The 24335-nt window shown below is 38.4% G+C and overlaps 1 protein-coding gene across 6 annotated transcripts in view; it reads left to right on the forward strand.

The window, feature by feature from the left end:
- The window catches only part of PCGF5 (polycomb group ring finger 5), a 75810-nt gene extending 62037 nt beyond the window's left edge, over positions 1-13773 (forward strand). For 5 of the 6 annotated variants that reach the window (XM_075026051.1, XM_075026050.1, XM_075026049.1 and 2 more), the window contains exons 9-10: positions 1030-1089; positions 3406-13773. In XM_075026051.1, the coding sequence (XP_074882152.1) occupies positions 1030-1089; positions 3406-3453 (108 nt within the window). In that variant the 3' untranslated portion in view covers positions 3454-13773. The remainder of the gene's footprint in view (positions 1-1029; positions 1090-3405) is intronic. The other variant, XM_075026054.1, reaches the window with a different exon arrangement.
- Positions 13774-24335: the final 10562 nt, after the last annotated feature.

Raw genomic sequence — 24335 nt, forward strand, 5'->3', positions numbered from 1 at the left:
GAAGACAGAGGATTAAGCACACTGTGGAGTTAACAATTCACAAGTCTCTTAAAGTTTTACCTTAATCTGAAGGGGAAGGGGGAGGGATAGAGTTTGATAGGATTTAGGGGGGTTAATGTATATAGGCAAGTTTTCATTAAATTTGAAAGTCATACTGCACTGAAATTTGGTGATTGCTGAAACCCCAATATTGCACCAATAAGGGAGCTTTAAGTAGTATTTTTTCCAATACTGCCTTGAAACCGGTGGGTGTTTGTTTGGCTTGCCATCTTATATTTTTGTTAGCATTGGTTGTACTATTAGGAAGTGTTGAAGGAAACAACTTTAGTGATAATGGAATTCTTTCATGACTTTTAATCCTGCAGCCCCTGCCCACAAATGGACTTTTGGCACTTGCGTTGGTTTGGAAACAACAGTAACTATCATCTTGACAAAAAAGACATTATTTGTACTTGTTAAAATTTTTCAAAAATCTCAGAACTACAGGTTTTAACATTAAGTGAATATAGGAGCTGACAACTCTTGATTAAATTTTTAAGTTGTGTTTACATACACATAATATAGTCAGGTATGTGTTCAACTTTTCCTTTGTGTAGTTTTAAATCACTCCCCTGAAGTCAGAGATGACAAATTAAAACCTGTAAAAATTACATTCTGTTGATAATAAATCCAGTAACATCTGGGCTTCTATAATTTTGTTTTCCTAGCTGTTGGGTCTTGTTATAAGTTGTGATGGTAATTAATTAACAACCTCTTCTTTTGGATGAAGATCAAGTAAATCTATTACCTCCATCTTTGGTACTATTCACCATGAGCTTTTACTGGCACACCTGTGGACCTTACAAGAGGTAGACTAGTAAAGGGAAAATATCCATTTATTCGTTGGAGAAGTCTTTCCTGTTTTAAATAAGTAAATTCATTTTAAGCTTTACATTTGAAAATTAAAAAAAACCCAAAACATTAAATGTTAAATGTATATGTCCAGCTGTGGATGCCTCTTATCTGATCAGAAAATCATCTCCTTCGCAGTTTCGGTGTCAGAACTGCTCATCTTCGCAAGTCTGCTCACAGGATGTCACTTTTTATCAGGTAAGAGGCACTCACAACTGTACATACTACAGTCATTAAGGTCCTGTCAGCACTTCAATTGTAATCCAAGTTGTGGAGGTTTTATAATTCCTCACTACAAAGTGCTAAAACTCTATGAGCAAGGACTGAGCATTTTCATTCTTCTAGAGAAAGCTTTATTGAATGAATAAATAGAATCCACTCAAAAGGTTTAGTGGTTTCTTTTACTTTACATTAGGCCATTTATCTTTTTGTTAGAGGGATACCATTCTGTAGGCTGATAGCTGCATCAGTCTGGAAGGATTGTCTACCTCTTCCTATCTCATCCTTCTAATTAGTAGCATCGGGCAGTTACTGACAAGGGATCAAAACTGAAGAGTGTGAATCAAGAGAGACCACGTTGGTTTCAATTCCTTATGGCAATTCATGTGTTCTTTTTAATGGAGTAAAGAAATGTTAGGTTTTTCTAATACTGTGTTCCTTTCATATCTTTTAAAATTAGAAATGGAGCAACGCCCTATCTCTAGAATAGAACAAATCAAAACCTCCAGAATCTGCAAAATGAATTTGATTTCTAAATTTCATCGATCAATCTAGTTGATACCTATATGAAACAATATTTCAGTTTCCTCATTGAGAATTTTCATTTGAACTAAGATCTAAAAGTTACTTTGGAAGTTTGAAATAATATTTTTGCTTGAGCAAAAAAATTAAAGTTAATGATAGAGGGCGGGGAGGGTCACTCCCCACTATGGATAGGAGTGACCTACTGCAGTCATGCCTACTTCAATAATTAGAATTGTTCCAGCATAATGCATTTGATTTGTACAGTTGCTCTGTAATTTTGTTTGCAAAAACACTGAGCCTCACTGGTTTACATGGCAGTTTCAGTGATGTGACTGCTCTGTCTGCCTGCGTGCACTTCTGATTAGACTTGAGTACCTTTAGAGACAATTTATATAATCAAAGTGAAAAACATGTGAAATAGCATTTAATTAATATGGGAGTCATATCCTATGCAAAAAAATCAGAGACCAAGTAATTTATGATACTACAAATATGTTTATTAATTGCACATGCAGACTGCACATGGTGCTCCCTGTCTTCTCTCCTAAATGCTCCTGCTACTGTGGAATACCTCTGGGTTTATGTTGTGATTTCTCTGCACTCCAGTTTGTAAATCCCCAGCAAGTATGACCACATTTAGTTCTGGTGATCATTTTATTAACCTGTATAGGTCTCTGCAGTGATATGTTTCTTTTTTGGTCACTGAAGTTCATCTGTATTGCATTTGAAGGATGCAGTAAAATATTTCTGGTTTTAATTATAGCTTATGTAATAATTCTTTTTATTTCCAAATTTGCAATAAAAAACGTTAAATTCGCTATGTTCTTCTGCCCTGTGGCAGAGAGGTAGTTAAGACCATACAGCTCCTGAGACAATAAGATTTTCCTGGGTTTTATGCTATAGAAAATGTCCAGTATCCTAATGAAATTAAGAGGAAAACATCAGGCTTAAATGAAATGCTGACAGACTGAAAAAATAAGACATTTAGTAAAACAGCACTTCCAGCAATGAACGTCCAGGTATTCCATGGCACTTTCTGGAAACCCACCCACTCTTGCTTCCCATTCTACAACACTTCTGTCCAATTCAGGGATCCAAGCAGTTGAATTGCCGAATAAACTAATAAGAAACTAATAAAAATGTACCACTAGATCTGAAGTTGAGGCGTTTGGATTTGGGGGAGAAGTTAGCTCTCATCTCTCAGAAAATCAGCTGACAGCAATTTGATGTGATTGATTTTTTTTTTTAATTTTTTTTTTATTTTTAATACCAGAGTAGCCTGGATCCCATTAACTAGTGCTGACTACTAGTATAGCTATGGAACCTCTGTATATATAAAAACCAAAGTACATCAACTGTAAATAGACTTTGGTTTAGAAAGTATAAAATTTCAAGATTGCTTTTTCTAAAGCACAGCAACAGAGAAATAAGAGGAATTGTTTGAGCACCCCAAGTATCTATGTTGTAAAACATAAATCATGAAATATATAAAAGCAGATACAGGAATTTTATATTAATGACAAATAACTACAACTAACTGACTTAGAGATTAAATATAGATTTGAAGTACAGGTATGGATTTAACTGTTGAAATATATAAAGTTATTTCACATAAATAAAACTGATTGTCATATACATGTGTCTTAGGGATAAGTTCTGGCTATTCTTAAGGCAATCTTTAATTGCATTTTCTTTGTATTTTTTATGAATTATGTCTTCATGTTTTCTTGTCTGTTTTTGTTGTTGTTTTTCTCTTGCCTTTGTTTTTAGTCTTACCCTATGGTACTTCAGTATCGACCTAGAATTGACTTCGGTTAGACCAAAGGGCCAGATCCCACTGAGATGAATCCTGCACTATTTGTTTACCCATCGACAGATTGCACAATGAATGGATGTGCCTGGATTAGGGGGACACAACCAGATTTTCAGCATGCAAATAAGGACATTGTCTTTCTTAAAATTGTCAGTTGCATCTCTGTTGTTTCGATTAGAGCAAGCCAAGTGCCATTCTGCTACTGAAATGTGCATAAGATATTCGTGTATCTTACGAGTGTGCTGCAAATCATAGCCAAAACCATGAAGTGTACAGTCAAGATTCAAAAACTATGGGATAATTTTGCTTGCGTGTTAGAAAATTTTTCTGGTCCCAATATTGATTACACTAGCAAAATGGCAGAGTGCTCATTCCATGTGGTGTTGCAGTTTCACACACTTACTATTTTACTGAATATTGTTGTTTAAATCATAGAGTACTGTACAAATAACTAAGGATTATACCTTGAAAATATTTTGTATAGAAAATATATTTAGAAAAGTGGTGATAGAGCCACTACCTTTTTCTTGATAAGCTTCTCATGGGTCCAGGTATAGCTCACTCATGAGTGTGCAACAGTCCTTTTGCAGTGAATGAAGATTAATTACCCTTAACAAGAGATGTAGAACATGGTAATTCAAAACAGTAATTTTAAATCTTCTAAATAGATTCTGCTAATATTGCTTAAAAGCATCGCAGCCTTTGTGATTGCACTTTTCTATGGTTTCCCTGAAGATTGGAATTTGGGATACTAGCTATTTTTGGAAAACGGCTTCTGGTCAGATTACATTTCTTCTAATAAAGTTTCCATAAACATGAAGTTAAAAATAATGTAAATGTCTATGGAACAAATAAATTTCACTATAAGATTACCACCAAGGCAAAATTCTACATAATTACTGCCTTTCATAGTAAGCATTTCCTTTTAAGATTGGTTGGAGGTATATAATATGCTGAGAAAAAAGTAATACGTAGCTTTAATTACATTATATATCTCTTGTGACTATCTGGAGTTTAGAATTCATTACAGAAATTTTCATTAGTTAAAGTCACAACATAAAACTATTTCCATAAAATTAGAGGTAATGCAATACTGAAGATAAGCAGTCTGACCAAAATAATTGTTCAGGTCTTTTTTTTTTTTCCTAAGACCTGGTAGTGCTGGATAAAAAGTGATTGTTGCCTTAGGTATTGCAAGCGTAATGGTTTTAGTATAGAATGTTTATTAGGGTTTCTGGTAATGTTGCAGGGAGCCTAGTAATGCATATGTTTTCTGTAGTCTTCCGTTGTCCTTGTTCTGCTTAAAAGTCAGTTGAGTTTTTCACTTCAAATTCTGTAGAGATACTTACAGTTCAGTACCTTTATGTAATTTCTACTTAATACATGCCTGCTAGTGTTGTAGATAACTTTACTTTCTTATGCTTTTTGCATACAGCAAAAAGGAACCAAATCAATTCTTCAGAAGCTACTAAAGAGTGAACTAATCATTCTTAGATAAGACAAAGTGAAAATTCTATCTTGGGATCAAGCGTAAAAGATAGATGCAAGGCTGTAACTCCTTTGTAAATTTATGTTCATGTACATTAGTGTGTTTCTGTAGGAGAAATAAGCATGTTGTGGATTAAATCTGGCCCCTTTAATGTTAGTAGGAGTTCTAACACTGATGACTTGAGGAATCCATATATAGTTGGGTTGAATTCTACCATTGCACTCCAAAGCCCATATGACATGCAGAAATAATGATGCTGTCGGTAGCAGTCTGTTTAGGAAACCTGCCATTGCAGGTCCAGGTTGCACATATTGTGCAGATGCCAGTGAACCTGGGGAAGCAAAAAGTCTAGGAAGCTGCTGCTCCTGTCTGCAGGCATAGTGTGCTGACTGATCTAGGCGCTGGTTTGCCCACACTGTAGATGGGAAGGGGTGCACATGCTGGCTGCAGGAAGCGGTCGTCTTTTTGCCCACCCAGTCTATGATGTGCTACTTGACAGAAACAAGAAGATACTCCATGTAGGGAGGGCCCTGCTCCTCTGCAGAGTCTCTAGGGAAAGATAGATTCTTTGTGTATATGGAGGTCCTCCTCATGGAGCAGCTTGAAAGAGCACAGCATGCATTCTAATTGCAAATCATTCTTCTCTTTAGTATATACAGTCATTTTGTACAGTAGGAATAGGGTATTATTTGTAAATATTTACATGCACATACAAATGACACCTTACAGTTTTTATATATTTCACGTGTTTTTATACCAGAATTTTCACTGTAGATTAACTTGACATAAACCACCTGTTTCAGTTTATCACAAAACTAATTGTAGTACACTTAAGCATAATTTTTGCTTGGTTCAGGGGACAATTTTTTTCTCAACAATTGTGCTTGCTGTTTTGACAAATTTGAACAGATTTGTTTTAAAAGGAAAAGAGCACATTATTTTAAATCCATTCAAAGTTATCTTACACAGAAGTTCGCATCCATGTAACAGGAACGCTGAAACAGGACTACTTTGTATTGGCTTCTGAATGGCAACTAATAGAAGATTTGACTGTTTGTTGTGGTTTAACCCCAGCAGCTCAGCCCCACACAGCTGCTCGCTCACTCCCCCCTGGTGGGATGGGGGAGAGAATCAGAAGGGTAAAAGTGAGAAAACTTGTGGGTTGAGGTGAAGACAGTTTAGTAAGTAAAGCAAAAGCCGTGCACGCAAGCAGAGCAAAACAAGGAACTCATTCACTATTTCCCATGGGCAGGCAGGTGTTCAGCCATCTCCAGGACAGCAGGGCTCCACCATGCGTAACAGTTACTTGGGGAGACAAATGCCATCACTCCGAACGTCCCCCCCATTCCTCCTTCTTCCCCCAGCTTTATGTGCTGAGCATGTTGTATGGTCTGGAATATCCCTCTGGTCAGTCGGGGTCAACTGTGCCAGCTGTGTCCCCTCCCAACTCCTTGTGCCCCCCCAGCCTCCTCGCTGGTGGGGTGGGGTGAGAAGCAGAAAAGGCCTGGACTCTGTGTAAGCACTGCTCAGCAGTAATGAAAACATCCCTGAATTTCCAACGCTGTTGTCAGCACAAATCCAAGACATAGCCCTGTGCTAGCTACTATGAAGAAAATTAACTCTACCCCAGCCAAACCCAGCACACTGTTTAATGACTTTCTGTATTCACACTTCAGAGAACCATGAATCCTCTTGTTCAGAATTGGACATTGGTTTAATTCATGGTATTTTCTTGATGCAACGTAAAGCTAGATTACAGAAGGCAAATCTTCATTTTAAGCATGGAAAATACTGACAGATATGATTTAATGTTCCCAGCTGAGAATCATGGCATTAAATGCATATGATCTACCTACTCTTTATGCATTTCTGATTCCATGGCACGGTGCCCGAGTGCTGTTGTAGTTTAATAGTTTTTGTAGCAGCGAAGTGCCAGTGAAGTACATATCTTAACTGGGCAGCTTGTATAACACAGGCATTGCCTTCTTCACAGGAAATATCTCTCCTGTATAGTACGTATGTGCCATGTGTCTACAGATATGCATATTTAATTCATTTGTGCCAATTAAGACTATCTGAACAGCATAAGAATATGAGAATGTGTGTACAGATTCCTGTGTGCCAAAGATAGGGTAAAGTGAAATGAGTACTTAAGCATTCCATTAAAACTGCACCATATGCCATCCTAGAGCAGATGACTGTATACAGTCACACTTTCTGAGCATTTCCATGCCCAAGTGTCACCGCTGCATGTTTGTAAAGAAAAGGAATATAAAATGAGTGTTGCTGCCACTGTATTTCTATGGCTTTCCTGTATCAGCAGTACCAAGCTGTGCAGGAATAAGACCTAAAAAATTCCATACTACTACCTAACCTTCCTGTCTCTTATTTAGCACGTTTGGTGGGAGCTTTTTTTCCCCTAAAAGTGAAAAACTTCTATCTGCTTTTAACTCTGGGGTAACTCATTAGTGAGAATCACAAGCAACTTTTTGCTGAGCATAGCTGTATGCTGCATCCCTCTAGTAACAAACTGTATAGCTGGAATTTACAAACAAGATCCTATAATATCTCAAACAATATGGAATTGGATGATTAATGAAGAAATGTATCTTCCATTATGCATTACTACACTGCTCACAGCTAAGGGCCTAGTCCTATAAACATATTTTTATTGGGGTGAAATACCAAATAAGATTGCTACAGTAATTAAGTGACTCATCACTATAGTAGGTACTGTTCACATGAAAGCTTCTGGGATTTGGGTCCTAGGAGTATGCAATGCTCTAAGTATATTGTGCATACTCAGCTAGCTTGCAGTTACTATACAAAAAAAATTTATAAAAAGTATTATTTTGAAAATGTTACATAAAGCAAAGTGCCTCATTATTAATACAGAATACCTTTTAAGCCCTTTATTTGCATTTGGCAGGGTAGTATTTGCTTCTGTATTTTATCTATGGTCTTAATATTTTCAGCAAGAATATTTCATAAACATGCTGTATTGAGAAAATTTCTTTCATGGGAAGCAAGCAGAAAAAGAAATGTGTTCTGTTAGATAATTTAAAATTGAAAAAAACTATCTCAGAAACTATATGAAAAGAATTGCTTTTATATTGAAATTATTTCATTTTCTGCATGAGGAACCCTTGAATTCGGGATCTTGGTCTTTTTTTCTCTGTAGGTTCCAACAATTTGACCTGACTTTTCTCTTCTGCAGTTATCAAAACCAGTTCCAGTATATGTACAGGAGAAAAGAGATTGATCACATTCCCCTTAGATATAAGCTGGGCTCTTGTTCTCTGCTGCAGACAAAGTAATGGTCCAGAGTTCCATCTCATCTCTCCCATGTGTAATTGTTACACATGACTTTCTGAGAGAAGTAAACAATTTTTCCTTCTCTGCTGTTTTCTAAAATAACACAATAGGCCAGGGTTTAGTCCTTTAATTGAACTAATCACTGAGTTGTATTGTTCCATTTGTGGCTTTTTACATTTTCGTATCACTGAAGACACCAAGAGGCATTCACTCCCCAGGAAAAATATTCTTGGAAGGACTTGCGACAAAAGGAATAATATCCAGCTCAGCCAGATACTATGTCTGGTAGAAATACTAGAGAACAGACAGTTGCTCAAAGCCAGTCTTAAGTCTCAAAATAAACAGATTGAGCCCTGTTTATAGAGGGGCTACATAAAATACTGGTCAATTACATGGACTGATCAAACTCATTTTTATCCTGGAAAAGACCAAAGGCAGTTAAGACTTACATGCCTATCCACAGCAAATATGTCAACAGAGATGCTTAATCAAGGGCTTGGTCCAGTTTTTTCACTTAACTTAGGTTGAAGGCATCTGTTTGCTTCCATCAAAAATGCATATAGCATGCAGGATATTTCCGTCTCATTTTACTTCATGCTATGTTATTTTATTATTTATCTCAGTTAAAATGCCTATTCAGGCACCCTCTATCCTGTAATTAATTCTAGGTTCTTACACATCTTTTGCCCATTCCCATACCCCACCCCATTTCGTGCCCAACAGGTAGAAACATTGAGGAGTTATGGCACATGAGGAATCTGCTCGTAGGTTTCATTCATCAGGCAGCTTTCATGGATTTCAGCAAAGTTTTCACAGTTCTGAGTTTTGAATCCTTTATAGCCCGTTTGAACAAGGTAATGCTTCCACAAGGTGTTCAGCTAAAGACACTTGTTTGAGGAAGGATTGCAGTCTACTGGAGTGTGTTCCAGGATGAATTCTGAGACACACAGGGGTTGATTCACCCTAAATGAAATGTGAAAAGCTTCCAACTGCTCATTTACCACTAGTTTTATCACATATGGGTGGTCTGGCCTTCAGACCTCAGCTGAAACATCCTTCTGTAGGAATGTCCTCCAAAAGATGATCTTATAATGGTAATCTATTTTTCTTCACAAGCAGATCTACCTGTTGAATTTTTTTTTAAACTACTATCTACACTGTCTGTAGATCAGATTAAAACATCAGATTCCAGAACAGGAGATTGATTAATTAATGAATTCCTGACAGATTCTTCCATCCCAGGTGTATGCCATAATTCTTCGTCTGAATTCAGGCAGCTTGCTACTACAGTTGAGTAAGGACGTTGTTTCATTCTCTAGTAAGCAATTTAGATCCGTACAGTTCTGGAGTGTGGCAGCGAGACAGAGGAGCTCTACAGACAAGTGGAAATGTCCAGGCTGCCTCTTGTACTTGCAGAAAGAGACCCAGTTCTGTAGGCTCGGGATGGAGGAGACATTCTGGAATGAAAGGTGTCTACAAGTGGAAGTTTTTGTCCTTACATTAATTTTAACCAAAGAGAGGCATTAGTTTGACTTTGCATGTTTATCTGAACCATTAGGCGCACTTTTCTTTGAAGTAACTTTTATGTGTATTTTTAGCAAATGCTTCTGACAAGGTTAATAATGTGACAGTTGGCAGGATGAGGTGAACAGAAGTAGTTACTGTGCATTTTCCTTTTTCCTTATGATAGTGAGTGGAAAGCAAAGTATGAGTTGAGAGTAGGTTGCTATACAATATACAAAATTGCTGCAACAGTAAAACGTTTGTGCTGCTAGTTAACATACTGAGGTTTGTATTACAAATGAAGTTGTAATAAAGATGTTTATTATCAAAGTGCAAGGCACATATTTTATGATGCTATTCTACTCCTAAAATTCTGTTTCGTATTATATTGAGTAAGTAGACATTGTTGCTGTTTTCTCATGAATTTTGATGCGGTAAAATGAAAGATGCTCCCTTTTTACTGAAAAATACCATATACTAATTGATTTAAAATTACTCTTTGTTGTCAGATATTTAGTTTGTTCATAAAAAAAAGTTTTTTTAAATAAACTATTTTTATGGATAATCTGATTGCCTAATAGTTTTAAGGGACCTATTTAATACCAAAGGTAAAGCCACCCAGAAACTGCCTTGGAATAAGGCATTGACACTTTTCTGGAGTGCAGTGGTCGAGAGTTACAGCTGGAATCAGTCAAGCAGAACTTAACTGGTGGTAGCTGTCTATGTCACCAAGCTAAAGGGTTAGGCACACCCAGCAGTTTCCAAAACAAAATAGAAAAGGAAAAGAACAACAGGAGTAGCATAAAGGTTGAGTTAACAGACCTAGAGTAGCTCTTTGAGTCATAGCTCATGTTCCCAATGAAAAGCACAAAGGCTTGCATTACTGATGTGTCTGCTATACCTGGCCTGTGAACTAATAAAAAACTTCAGCGTGCTGTCAATCCTGTAAACCTTCCAAAGCACAAAATATTCACCAAGCTACTTTGGGGTTTTCTAGTTGTAGTTCAGTGATATTTTGGAGGGTCAAAAGGACAAACTTGGAGGATAATGAGAAGATATTAGGTATGTTTTACAGATTTTTATAGATATTTTTTTAGCAAAAGGCAGTGCTATCCTTGACATGAGACCATTGATTAGCAAGAAGTCAATTATTTTACTTGTGCAGTATAAAACAGAAAGAACAAAGAAATCCAAATATCTTGATTTCCTTTTCCAGGATAGTGATTAACTAAACTGGAAAGTACTAAGACGATTTAATTATTTAGCTGACTGAAACATTTCATTCTAAAAACTTACTGATCCTATTTTTTTTCCTCAAATACAAGCTTCTTAGAATAAACATGAAGCAATGCATCATTTTTTCCCTTATTGCAGACTTAACTATCAAAAAGAAAATATTTTGTGTTTTTTAAAATTAATGCAAAGCCTGAATTGTCAGATGTTCCAGGCTACTGAATAGACGATATAGAGTTACTCTCAATGGATTTTTTTGGGATGGGGGCCTAAGTGTCCTTATATAAGCTGTGATCCAAGTTATGATAAGAAAGGAGCCTATGGTGAGCAGTAATAATGTTCTAATGCTTCCTTGCATTTGATCCGTAGTTACCAGTTTTTAATATAACAGCCCTCACAGTACTTAGGAGCTCATAGAACATATTGTGACATTATGTTGCTACTTTGTTTTAAAATATAAAATGTTTTAAGCTTTTTGTCAAAAGTGATAACATCATATTACAAATAAACCTTTTTGTGGTTGTAAAATTTAGCTTATAAATCATTCAAATTGAAGTGAAAAAAACACAGGTCATTGTTAATGACAGTCTATCCTACTATTAAGAATATATGTATTTTTGTAAAGGAAAAGCACTTGTAGATATTTAATCAGTCCAATATCTATCTATGTTAATGTTTTGGAAAAAAAAAGAAAACAAAATGCTGCTTAGAGGATCACTTACATATTTTTATTCTTTTTGCTCAAATGCATTTTCTGTTGATTTATGGAATGTTTATTCTGTGTGAAGCTGTATAGTTAGTGCAGCTGGGCTAAATGCATTTCTTACCTTAATCAATTGTATCTGACTATGATAATACATTTTCTGTCTGATCAGAAATCTGATTGCAAAACATAGACTGGTGGTGCTGTTTTTCATCTTTGATATTAGCTTCATCCTGCCTTATAACATTTCTACTTCATAATAATTCCAAAAAATACTAATAATTTTTTTGTAATGTTTTTGTTTTAATGGATGTTTAACGGATGTTTTCGGGTATGTTTAGTTATTCAGTTGTATCTTATACCTAATGTTTATACCTATAAACATTTACATGTTTGTACGTGTTTATACCTATAAATGTTTATACCTATAAACATTTTTACAAAATGGTGACAAAGGTTTGCGTGCAGTATTTAAAAAACATTTTCCCAGAAGAAAAAGTATGCCAGATTAGTCAAGTTTAACACTTACTTTCCTCCAAAGGAAAGTACTGCTGGGTACGTGTATAGAACATGATTATATCACTAAAGTTTCTGAGCATTTGTACAAGTAGTATTTTTTAAATTCAGAATAACTCATTTCTTGTAATATTTTGTGGCTATTTGAAACCTCAGTCTTAACTGTATTTTGATTCAACATAGTGGATTAACACAGTTTCAGGAAAAAAGACAAACAGTAAAGCAAAGAATTTTATTGAAGTACAACAAAGAGTGGCAACCACATTTATTTGTAAAATCTATTTACTTATTTCAGTGGGATTCTACAGGGGTATACTCTGTGGGCCTGATGCTGAGTTAAGCTCTTCAGCTTGACCTCAGTGGAACTACTTTCTTTAATTATCCTTGTAGCTACAACTTGAAATGACCCAGAGTTCCCACTTCCTCACTGAATTTCCTTTCATAGGTGGCTATTACTGTTTAAATTTAATCTTATTGTATTAACCTTCCCATAAGTAAGTAAGTTTTGCAACACAGAGTGTGTACACTAGCAGTAGAGTTCAGTGATATAAACTCAGCTGAGTAAATACTTGCATAATTGTCAAATGGGGGAAAATTTCACTCAGACTACAAACACTTGCAGTGGCACTGTCTCATTAACACGCATGCTTCACAAAGATCTGCAAGTGATTGGGTTTTGATGTGGTTTATTATTTGAATATTGTTTGTTTTATTTTTTGTTAAGAACTAATTTCAGTATGAATTAATTGGGGTTAACATCTCAGGGTCCACAAAGTAGCTTTTTAAAAGCTTAAATCCGTTTGAGCTATGAGTGCAATACCAGTATTGCAGTCTTGTAGCTTTTGAAGAACCAATATGTTGTGTTGCGAAGTATTTAAAAAAGCACTGTAAATTTCACCCCGTTCTACCAAAGGAATGGGGTTTTTTTAATCTGTGCTAAAATCCTTAGAAGCTGAGTGTGGCCCTGGAAGAAAATGAGACACCTCTAACTGAGTTAGCACTAGTGAGTAATTAGGTAAGGGAAGTGTTGGTACTAGAGCGGGGTTGGCAAAACCCCATGGTCCTGCCTCTTGGTGTGTAGAGTGAAGCGTGCGCGTTCAAAGCTGCATCTACATATGTAAGCAAGATTTATTTTAGAACAACAGCTCATGCAGACCCTGTAAATGGACCTTTTAGAATCTTGTGTATAAATATATCTGATATGTAATGATATTTCTAATTATGTAACTACCTGTATGGCTCAGTACTGGTGATGTTAAATTGAGTGCTTCATGCTAATGTCAACAATGTTCACAGCACCTTTATAACGGCTGATAACAAATGACAATTTGGTCTGACCTGTATGCTGCAAGATGCCTCTAGCCCAGTTGGATTAATTTTATGAAAAATCTAGATGAGCAAGAAGTATAACTAATCTGCTTACTAGCACTGAATTGCTCCTTTCTCAAAGCAATAAATATATTCATGTTGTAACATCTGTTGTGCAGCCTACAATACGAGTTGTTTTGTTGCATTGTTTCTATATAATTTATTTTGTGCAATAAAAAAATCTCTGGTTTTATCTGACTTCTCTCTAGTTTGTAATAATATTTGAATTAAAACATTTACTAGCTCTATATCTTAATCATGCAAGCGTGCTATCAACCCACAAAAATGCAGAGTAGAAAATGGAATGCAGTAGTATTTTGCCTTACAGAAAAATCAGAAGCTATTTATGTGGCCTAATTCTGTTCTCATTAATGTCATAGAGAGTGCTACCATTAATTTTATGGGTGCACAGCCTGCCTAACACTAAAGTTGACTGGATTTGGCACCCCATTTGTAAAATACAACCAGGTGGGTTACACAGTGTGACGGTGTGTCTGAGGCTTTTTTTAAAAAGTACATTTCACTGCTTAACAGTCCCATAGAGCTTCTGCCACAGGTTTTTTTAAACCTAGTTTCATTGCTTTTTATAATATCAGATTTAATTTTTCCTTTTTGTTCTCTCCCTTTTTTTAGGTTTTCCTGAGTTAATATGGTTTCAGTAGTATTTATTTGTCTGTGCACTTACCTTCTAATTACCCTTTATTATGTTGTTAGGGTTTTTTAACTCTAAGGTAACATAAAATAAACGTGCATGCAAATTGGAAGCTAGAGGATATCCTTATAAATGAGCCCTTGGTGTGAACTAACAGTCTTCATACTATATACTGAGTTACTGCAAAGAAAAACAATGAAGGGAGAGCTGTTACCAAGAAAACTCACACCTTTTATCTGAGATGCTACTGTGAATCCTGCAATACCACCACATGAGATCTGAGATGTGGTTTGGATTTGTAAATGATAAAAAGGATTGCTGATTTAACTAAAATGATGTGAGACAAATAGCATTTTCCATCCTTTTGTAAAATCCTTCCAGATGTTAGCAGAAGAAGATAATAATTGCTTGTGAACACAAAATGTGAAGGTATATATAGCATATTGCCATATGTACACATGATTAAATGAAACACATTTTCCATGGGATTTGTTAGTAACGTTGCAGTTTGCTGACACACAGGCAAAGAGCAGTTGTGGCACCGTTGGTTGCTGTGTAACCTGTGCAACAGAAGCAGTGCAGCCTCACTGGCTTTCTTTGAACCTTTTTCATGTTGAATATTTGACCTCCAGATTTGTCAAAGATCATAGACTAACACTTTCCCTTCTTCTAAAAGTGCTCTTGAGACTTAGGGTCACTCAGTGGAAAAAAACCCCCAAACTTTACATAATGCTTCTACACAATGCTACTACATTCTTTATGAAGCAGAAGTTTAATTGTATTTAATTGCAAAATTCTGCTCGTAAGTAGGGAGCAGTGTTTCCTCAAGGAAGAGTGCCATTAAAAGTATTGGTGATTAAAATAATTTAAAGAATTACTTTGTTTCAGGTAGCTAAAAAGAGAATCGTTGTGGGGAAAAGCCACGCACAGGACTAGTAATAAATGCCTGATCAGTCATAAACCCGGATTATGTTTTATTGAAGGAGGAAGGTAGGTGGTATACAAACAGCTATTTACATCAGGGGCACTGCATACAAATTTCCCTTTTAGAACTGTGAATCAAGTTGCTTTCTATCCTGATTATTTTTTTCTCTTTTATTCTAGAGGAGAATATGCTATGTAACATCATTATAGGCAAGAGAAATGTTTTTCAAAAGAAAAGTGATTTAGTAATCTAGTTTTCATTAAAGAAACAGAAATTTGCTGGCAGTATGTAATATGAGCACCTCGTTCCAGTGGCAGATTTCCAACATCTTCATTTGGAAAGAAGACTGCTGCATTCATAATTCATAAAAGCATTGGCATCTATCCCATTAAACTAACACAGGAAGAGAAAACATTCTTATATTCAGAAACACTCTGTCCATCTTTTCTAAACTATTTATAGGTGAAGTTCTGTCCTTTCCTGCAGTACACAAATAACTACAGTAAGTGCATTTATAGATATGGAAAATAATTACAATAATGAACCTATTCTTAAGAAAAGCCGTGCTTAATACGGGTTTTGGAGACACTTTAAATTCCTTGGATTTAATGTCTTCCTTTGGTGATTGCAGATGCACAACATGTATGTGTCAGTGCCCCTGCAGACTTCCAGTCCTGCTGCCAGTAGCCTCTACAGATTTTAATGTCCTAGTACATCTGTGGAACTGGCAGAGCTTGTTACTAGCCAGTATTCTTCCTGCAATTTTCCTGTCCATGTCTTTCTCAAAGCAGTATGATTTTGTCTTGGCTACTTTCTAAAAGGTGTTTTATTCCCCTGCTCCTCCCTATAAACTACTAAAAGTGATGCAGACGTAAAGAGACTACTCTCTATGCTCATCTTGTCCTTGGCCTGCACCCGACATCAAGATTTCTGAAGACCTTAAAAAGTGGGTTCAGGAAGTTCACTGCTGCTCCTGTGCTTTGCTGGTTTATGATGTTGAATTTGTAAACCACCTTATTACTCATTAAGAACTCCCAGCAGAAAAATGGCTATGAACAGCAGATCTAATGGTCTTCTGAGACAGATAATGCATGACTCATGTTAAGAAATAAATTATTTACTTGTGATATAAAGGGGCTACTTGCCTAATTCCACAGGAGTCACAAAATGCATCACAGTAACTTGAATCTGGTTCGTGTGAAGAATTTGACCATCATGAGCCTTGACGTAAAAGAATTTTACCATTGCAAAAAATGGCACTTATTCTAGTGTACATCAGTGCAGCTGAAAATAATGGATTTCCTACTATTTATCATAAAACCTACTATATAGCACTGTGTATAGACTACATCTTAGATTTTATTCTGCATATATTAAATAGTTCCATAGATTTTCTATGGTACAGCATCCAGAATTGGCTACCTGGACAGCATTCATTTTTTCATTTTCTCTAAGTTCTGGAATGCATTTGAATCCATTAAAAAGGAAAGGGAAAGGGATGTACTCCCAATGGGTACCCCTTGGAAGCAAACAGCATCCAGAATAGCACCTGCACTTCTAGATGTATTCTTTCTTCGTCTCCAGTGTTGATTGCATTATAATGTTAAACAGCAATGTCATGGACTTCTTCTAGACCCTTTCTCTTTCTGCAAATGTTTAGCTCAGATTGTTGTTCTCTGGTAACAAAAATCCCTGGAACAAGAGGGAAAAAAAGGCATGGATCTGTACTGGTAAACAGTTCTGTAACTTGCAGCAGTCAACCTACCCCTCTTTTCATGTTCTGCTGATTGCCAGAATCTTTCTTCTTAGAGTGAAAAGGTGCTTCCAGAGTACCTTATAAATAAATGAAAGAACATTGCTACTCTGCTTGAGGTAAGCAATATGTAAATTGTTTTTCAATTTTTGAATAATTGCTATTTTGAAGAGCTCTCTGGCTAATACTTTGAGAGGATGAATGTGCGTGTTCAGAGCATTACCCATCTAATTTGACTTTTTTTTATTTATTCACAGACATATAAAATCAAAAATGTTTAGTCACTGTGACAGGCTAGTGGAAATTTGTGTTAATACAAGAATAAATAAATAAATAATGCTATAGCTTACTTAGACAAGTTATACTGTGAAGAATATAATCTGAACTGTTCTTGTTTTCAACCAAAGGCTGCTATAATTTAATTTTCTATACTTGCTATGAAAACCACAAGGAATTATGCTGCAGCATGATAACAGCATGAAACCAAAGACATGTTGTGTAGATGCTTGATCCTATAAAAAGGCGTGTGCTTAAAGAGTATTCATGTGTGTAACGTGCAACATGTGTACATAGGCTTTTAGTGATGCTGTTGTGGAAATATGAATTGGCCTACTGGTAGCATGTTCTCCATTTGTTTTACTGATTTTATCTAAAATAAGAAAATCACCTGGAAAATAGATGCCTACCATGTCAAAGGAATCCCAAGTGCTTTGTAGGTTATGTATTTAAAACATACACATGCAGGAGTGACTTTGCCATGGCAACGTGGCCATAGGTGAAAGTAAAATAGAGCAACTTAGCACAAGAAAGTAATTCAGCTGCAACTGCAAGATAAATTTTCAATGTAACAGTAATGTGAAATCAGAATTCACACCTAAATCTATTCAGGTCTGTCCCCTGACTTTGGAGAAAACTGCCCAGAAAAACCCTTTCAGTGACTGCACATGGTGAGCTGCTTACTATCTGCAGTCAGCCTCGAAACACTCTTTTTTCTGCCTGCAGCTCCTGGCCAAGACCTATTCTATGGCAAGCAAATTCTCAGGAGCAAAAAAAATTCTTTTATCAGGAAACACGGAGTAAAATGCTTTATGATTATGAGCCTTAATATAGGCTCATTTCCCAACATGGGGAAACTACAATAATCACTGCTTAAAGAAGCTGAAGAGAAGCTAAATTTTTTTAAGTTCCTCTGTATTGGGTTTGTGTGGCAAGGTTTTAGTAGCGGGGGGGGGGGGGGGGTGTCACAGGGGTGGCTTCTGTGAGAAGCTGCTGGAAGCTTCTCCTACATCCGACAGAGCCAATGTCACCCAGCTCTAAGACAGACCCGCCGCCAGCCAAGGCCGAGCCCATCAGCAATGGTGGTAGCACCTCTGTGATAAATATGTGATATTTATGTTAAGAAGGAGGAAAAGTTGCTGTGCAACAGAAACAGCAGCCAGAGAGAGGAGTGAGAACGTGTGAGAGAAACAACCCTGCAGACCCCCAGGTCAGTGACGAAGGAGGGGGAGGAGAAGCTCCAGGCACCGGAGCAGAGATTCCCCTGCAGCCCGTGGGGAAGACCCTGGTGAGGCAGGCTGTCCCCCTGCAGCCCAGGGAGGTCCACGGGGGAGCAGATCTCCACCTGCAGCCCGGGGAGGACCCCACGCCGGAGCAGGTGGGTGCCCGAAGGAGGCTGTGACCCCGTGGGAAGCCCACACTGGAGCAGGCTCCTGGCAGGACCTGCAGATCTGTGGAGAGAGGAGCCCACATTGGAGCAGGTTTTCTGGCAGGACTTGTGACCCCGTGGGGGACCCACGCTGGAGCAGTGTGCTCCTGAAGGACTGCACGCCGTGGAAGGGACCCATGCTGGAGCAGTTTGTGAAGAACTGCAGCCCGTGGGAAGGACCCACGTTGGAGAAGTTCATGGAGGACTGTCTCCCGTGGGAGGGACCCCACACAGGAGCAGGGGAAGAGTGTGATGAGCCCTGCCCCTGAGGAGGATGAAGCGACAGAAATAACATGTGATGAACTGACCGTAAACCCCATACCCGTCCCCCTGCGCCGCTGGGGGAGGTTGGTAGAGAATCTGGGAGTGAAGTTGTTCCCGTAAAGAAGGGAGGGGTGGAGGGAAGGTGTTCTGAGATTTGGTTTTATTTCTCATTACCCTACTGTGGTTGATTGGCAATAAATTGAGTTAATTTTCCCCAAGTTGAGTCTGTTTTGCCCATGACAGTAATTGGTGAGCGATCTCTCTGTCTTTATCTCAACCCATGAGCCCTTTGTTATATTTTCTCTCCCCTGTCCAGCTGAGGAGAGGGAAGTGATAGAACGGCTTTGGTGGGCACCTGGCCTCCAGCCAGGGTCAACCCACCACATCCTCATAATATCTGCTCGATTTTGAGAAGGGGATGGATGTGGTAGGAGAAACTACTTGTCTTTCCAAGGAAAAGGGCTGTGTACTAATTTTCTTTATTCTGGTGTCATTTACTGCTAGTCACAGGAGGAGACTGCCTAAAACCAAAATTGAACAGCCTGTAAGAAATTCAGTCTTCAGCTCTCGTAGTTCTCAGCTCTCTCAATTGCACAACAGCAGGTGCGGCCAAGAATTTCCAAAGATGTAGCATCACAGATAGCAGCATGTGGAGGAAATCGCTCAGCATGCCAACAGAAGGGAACACCAGGCAGCCACCCTACAGAGCAGCAATGAGGCAACCAGTTGAGTACAAGTACCATAGCTGCATTGGTGCAGCTCTGTTCAAGCTATTAGCAGCTCTGCACAATGACTGTGGAATCTGGCAGCAGATAGGCAGTGGCTGTGAGTTTTGAGCCCAGGTGCAAGCTCACTTCATTGCTAGCCAGGCTACCTTTACACCATGCTTCATTGTATACAAGATGTTTGCCCATGGGGTATATATAAAAAACTGCATTTCAAAGTGTATTATGTTTCACCAATAAACACATTTTTAATATCACTTATCTTCTTAACTGCTGCCAAGCCATGCCTCAAGTTAAAAGAGGTGACCAGCAGGTATGACTATGTTTCCTAAAGGTCCTCACATTTTACTACTAGGAAGCTCAGACTTAGTTCCAGCTACAGTTTGCAGTCCAACATTAAGAGTTATTAAAGAACTTGGAAAACAGTAGAAGGGCATCCTACAGCCTTACCATAGAATTACAGGCAGAAAAATGTGTCCCAGCTATGGCAGAAGATAGGAGGCTTCTTGGTGTGGCCATCAGCCTGAGACTGAGGCTGCGAAACCCACTGCAAGACTCAGTCTGTGGATTCACAGGTTTCTGGCTGCTAAATACTTTGGGAGCACAGGGCATGGGAAAGGAAAGCCACCTGTTGTGAAGCAGCTATATTGTCTGGTCTGCTTTTGTTTGCCCACAAGCAACCACTGGAATAAGAATATTTATTTAGGAGTGGTAGTGGTGGAAAATAATGTGGTAATGAATGCACAGTTGTGAATATAAATAAAACATTTCTGTGAGAATGAAGCACTAGATAGTGCTTCATACTATTAATAGCTTCTAAGAAAAGATACCATGTCCCAAGAGCGAAAGCATAGTGGGTTGTAGCCTGCTGCTAAGAGAACTTATCTAAATGTAGTCCACAGAGAGGCTGACCATTGTTTCCATTTACTGTGAGTCAAATGTGTTTTCTTCCACTTCAGTACAGGATCAATTATACACGTCTCTAAAAGCCTACAGGTGCAAGCACCTCTAATGCAACAGACCACAAGGCACATAAGCATTTCTAATTTGAAAGGCTGAAGCTGAACTGAATCTGTATCTCTTCATGCATCAGTAATATTTTGAAAAGGAGGAGAAATCCAGCTTTGGTGAGTGACGACCCGTGAAGGCTGCATTGAGAGTGCTCAGAATGTCATAGATCTCTTCCAAGCAGCACTTTAGATGCTCCAGTTGTGATTCTACAAAATTCATAATGAGCAGCAGCAAGATTTTCCCTGACTTCCACGAATACATGAGCGAGCCCACAATACCCATATGCAGAAGGGATTCTGAGTAACAATGAGGAGCAGCAGCACAGCACAGAGCTGATTGCTATCAGCAGAGCAATATGAATGTATGGAAGGCCTAGGTTCCAGAGTAGGACATAGGGATAACATAAGCATCCGTCCCAAGGAATGGGAGCAAAAGTTCCTCTCTGGCTCTCCAGAATCATGTGGATCAAGGCTTGTTTAGCTTTCACCCACACCCAGTACTTTTGTCAAGTGTGGAATGCATATGGAAAGTTTGTGCTTTGCATTCAAAGAAAAACTACTTTTTGACAGTTTCCCAAAAGCCCCAGGCTTTTTTTTTTTTTTGTAAATTTAATGGTAAAACCTAATACTGGAAGGCCAGAAAGCAAAGCTCCTCCCTTAGCACTGAGACTTCAATGGCATGGAGAGACTGCAAATGTGACAGCAGCAAAGGAAGAGGGGTCTGTGATTGTAAAGTGTCTTATTAAATAGAAAAAACTACACAAGATTTAAAAAATAACTCACTGAATTGTACATCAAAGTAGAAGCCAAGGAAAACAGAATTTGAAAAAAAAAAAAAAAAGGGAGCTTGTTAATGTTTTTATAGATGTTCTCCGTGTTCATTAATATCTGGCCTTTTTCCAGTACAAAGACAATAGTTGAGCCCTAAGCTGTTAGCATAGAATTTACTGCTGTTAATGATCAGTCCAGAACAGCTGCTCCTTGGGTTCAGATATGTCCAAATCAGGATTTTGAACTGTACATAATACCTTTACACTGGTTAGGCAAAAACTGATCTTAAATGCAGGAGACAGCTGCTGTAGATCAGCTGTGATAGCTGAGGAGGAGGTGTAGAGAGTTATCTTAAGATTTGGAAACTCCCTCTGCATGCAGTCTGTCATCAGCCCTGACCTTTAGGAGCCTGGTATTAATTAAATAGAGTGACTCCATAGCCAGGCAGGATGACACACTAAACACCACTTTGCAGCTCTAGCTCTCTTATGTGGTAAAGATTTCTAAAAACATACTTAACCTCCAGGATCTATTATTTTCAACAGGTAATGCAGCTGGAGCTGGGCTCTTCTGATAGCATTTATGCTAGGGAGTTTTATAGAAAAACTAAGGTAAATTGACCTGATACTCTGCTGCCCTGCAATAAGCAGAAGAAAGAGTTATTTATATTCAGGAGCCATTGGTAATAATGTGCTGGACCTCTATGTTTTAAGTTCATTATACATGATACATGTCACAGATATTTATTTAAATCGCAGAAGGATTTTGCTCACCATCATTTGTTACCAATTCAGTTCAAGCAGCCAATGGGCTTGTGAAGCCATGAGCTTTTGCTGTTGATTTTAGCAGCAAAGGTGACTATTCTGTTTGCTCTTAGCACCAGAAGTCCCATCCAAGAAGCCAGCTGCATTGTGTTACCAGTTTCCATCCTTTCAGATGGATCTCCTATCAATCAAATCAGTTGCTGACTTATCAGGTCTCTCAGAAGACTTTCCTCTGTTTGTCATTAAAACATCTTTGTCCTTTTAATAGCAGCAGCTCTGCCTGATATTACAATGGTTAATTTCTTTGCAACCCGCTCTCCTGTGCGGGTGTGTCAGCAGGATGGAAATTGCTGCTAAACCAGCAGTCACGTGTATGTGCAGTTGCTAAGGTCTGAATTCAAAGCTCTCTTAGCCCTCAACTGCTCCTTCCTTATTAGCACAACACCAAAGCATGGGTCATCCTCCCTGGGTAGGCCCTACTCTGGAAAATTCCCGTCCCACCAGTGTGGGGTGGCACGAACCCACAGGGAGTTTCCCAGGGCAGCCACAGCATCCCCCAGCCGGCCTCTGCCCTGACTCACAGGGCAAGTTGATTTGCTCCTCTCTGCCTTTCAGCTCAGAAGACGCCCAGGAGATAAACCCCTGGGAGACGGGCTAGTTTTGTCTCTTAGATGGTGACACCTGTAACATAAATAGTGCCCTGCAGTGCCTAGGGTAGTAAGACCTCTGATGCTGCAGAGACAGGAGAGCTGTTCTAGGCATGTGAGTAGATCTAGTCCACAAGTGCCCTGGTTAGCTGTACTTGGTTAAGAACGCATTATTTTGTTTTTATCCTGGTAAATAGATAGTAGGTAGATGGATAAGTTTCTCCTTTCATTCTCTTTCCCGCTATCATAACTCACAGTGTTTTTCCTTTGGTTTTAGCTGCGTATCATAGGCTTACAATCAATGGTCCCAGTTCCTTCACACCTCTCTTACATTACACTCTACATACTGCAAGGATGGGTGTTCTGCATTGGCATTGCATTTCCAAGTCATTTGATGATGTTCGTTTCACCCACGAAATCCCTTTCTCCATAACTGAGTGTTTTTTCTTCTTTTTTTTTCCCTGTGCCTCCTGCCTCTGTGGAGATCTGCTTCAGTTGTTAACAACCTTTCTTGATATTATGCTTGAGATCAACTGTAATTTTTCTTTTTTTCTTGAACGTTAAATTTAAACCTTCCTTTTTCTGTCTTCTTCCAAACTTTATCTAAGGCCAGTTAATGCACTCACTAAATCCTGCTTAAGGGTGCCAATGCCCCTTCTACCCAAGTGTGACTCCCAAGGAAATTCAAACTGGGGCCAGCTTCTGTGCTGCCTTTGCCAACACATTAGGATCAGGGAGATTGCACGTGGCAAGAATCTGGACAAGGTAAGACCCATCTGGAGGAGAACCAAATTCTAAGCTTTCTCAGTTTAAGTCTGGACTTGCTCCATGAACACCATGTTCATGTAAAGCAGATTAGATTAGATCCCAAGATCCTTTTTGTGGTATATGCAATATTGAACCTCATTTTTCTTATTGCAAACAGAAGAGATGTAAAGAGATTGTTGTATATTTTCCTCCTGTGATTAATGCTGTTGCACGTTACTTGCCACAGGCTGCAGGTTTGCAAAACCAGACCCTACTCAAGAAGTTTTGAGGGTCTTGCCAGTGGCATCCATACGTTACCTGAAGTAACGCAGCTACAGGATTTCCACAGGATCTCCAGGTAAGTCTTTGCTCCCTTTCCAGTGTGGACCTCGTCCTGGGATGGAACAAGGCAGTGAGACTAGTTTCTCTGGCCTACTGGGCCAGTTTCAGAACCGCACTAGTTTGTGCTGTACACAGGGGACACCTAGTTAGGGTTAATGTCCCCTTTGAATTTGTTTCAACGTGAAAACAGTATTTATAGTAGAAGTGGGTTGACTGTAAACTTAGTGAGAATGGACCAGAGCTCATCACTGCTCTTTATTAATCTTTCAGTTAGCTAATTAAAGCAGCAGAACATGGTCTTGCTCTCTTCCTAGTACAGATAAAGTATCCATTTCAACCTTAGCTGCAGGAGGACATTGGCAAGAGATGTTTGGATCTGAGTAGGTTTCTGGCTTTGTTTTAGTCTGTTTCTGAACATCTGCTGGGGTGGGTGGCTGCTTCAGGGGGGAGCAAAA

The sequence above is a fragment of the Buteo buteo genome, chromosome 4 (genome assembly GCF_964188355.1).
Source record: "Buteo buteo chromosome 4, bButBut1.hap1.1, whole genome shotgun sequence".
NCBI classification, from domain to species: Eukaryota; Metazoa; Chordata; class Aves; order Accipitriformes; family Accipitridae; genus Buteo; species Buteo buteo.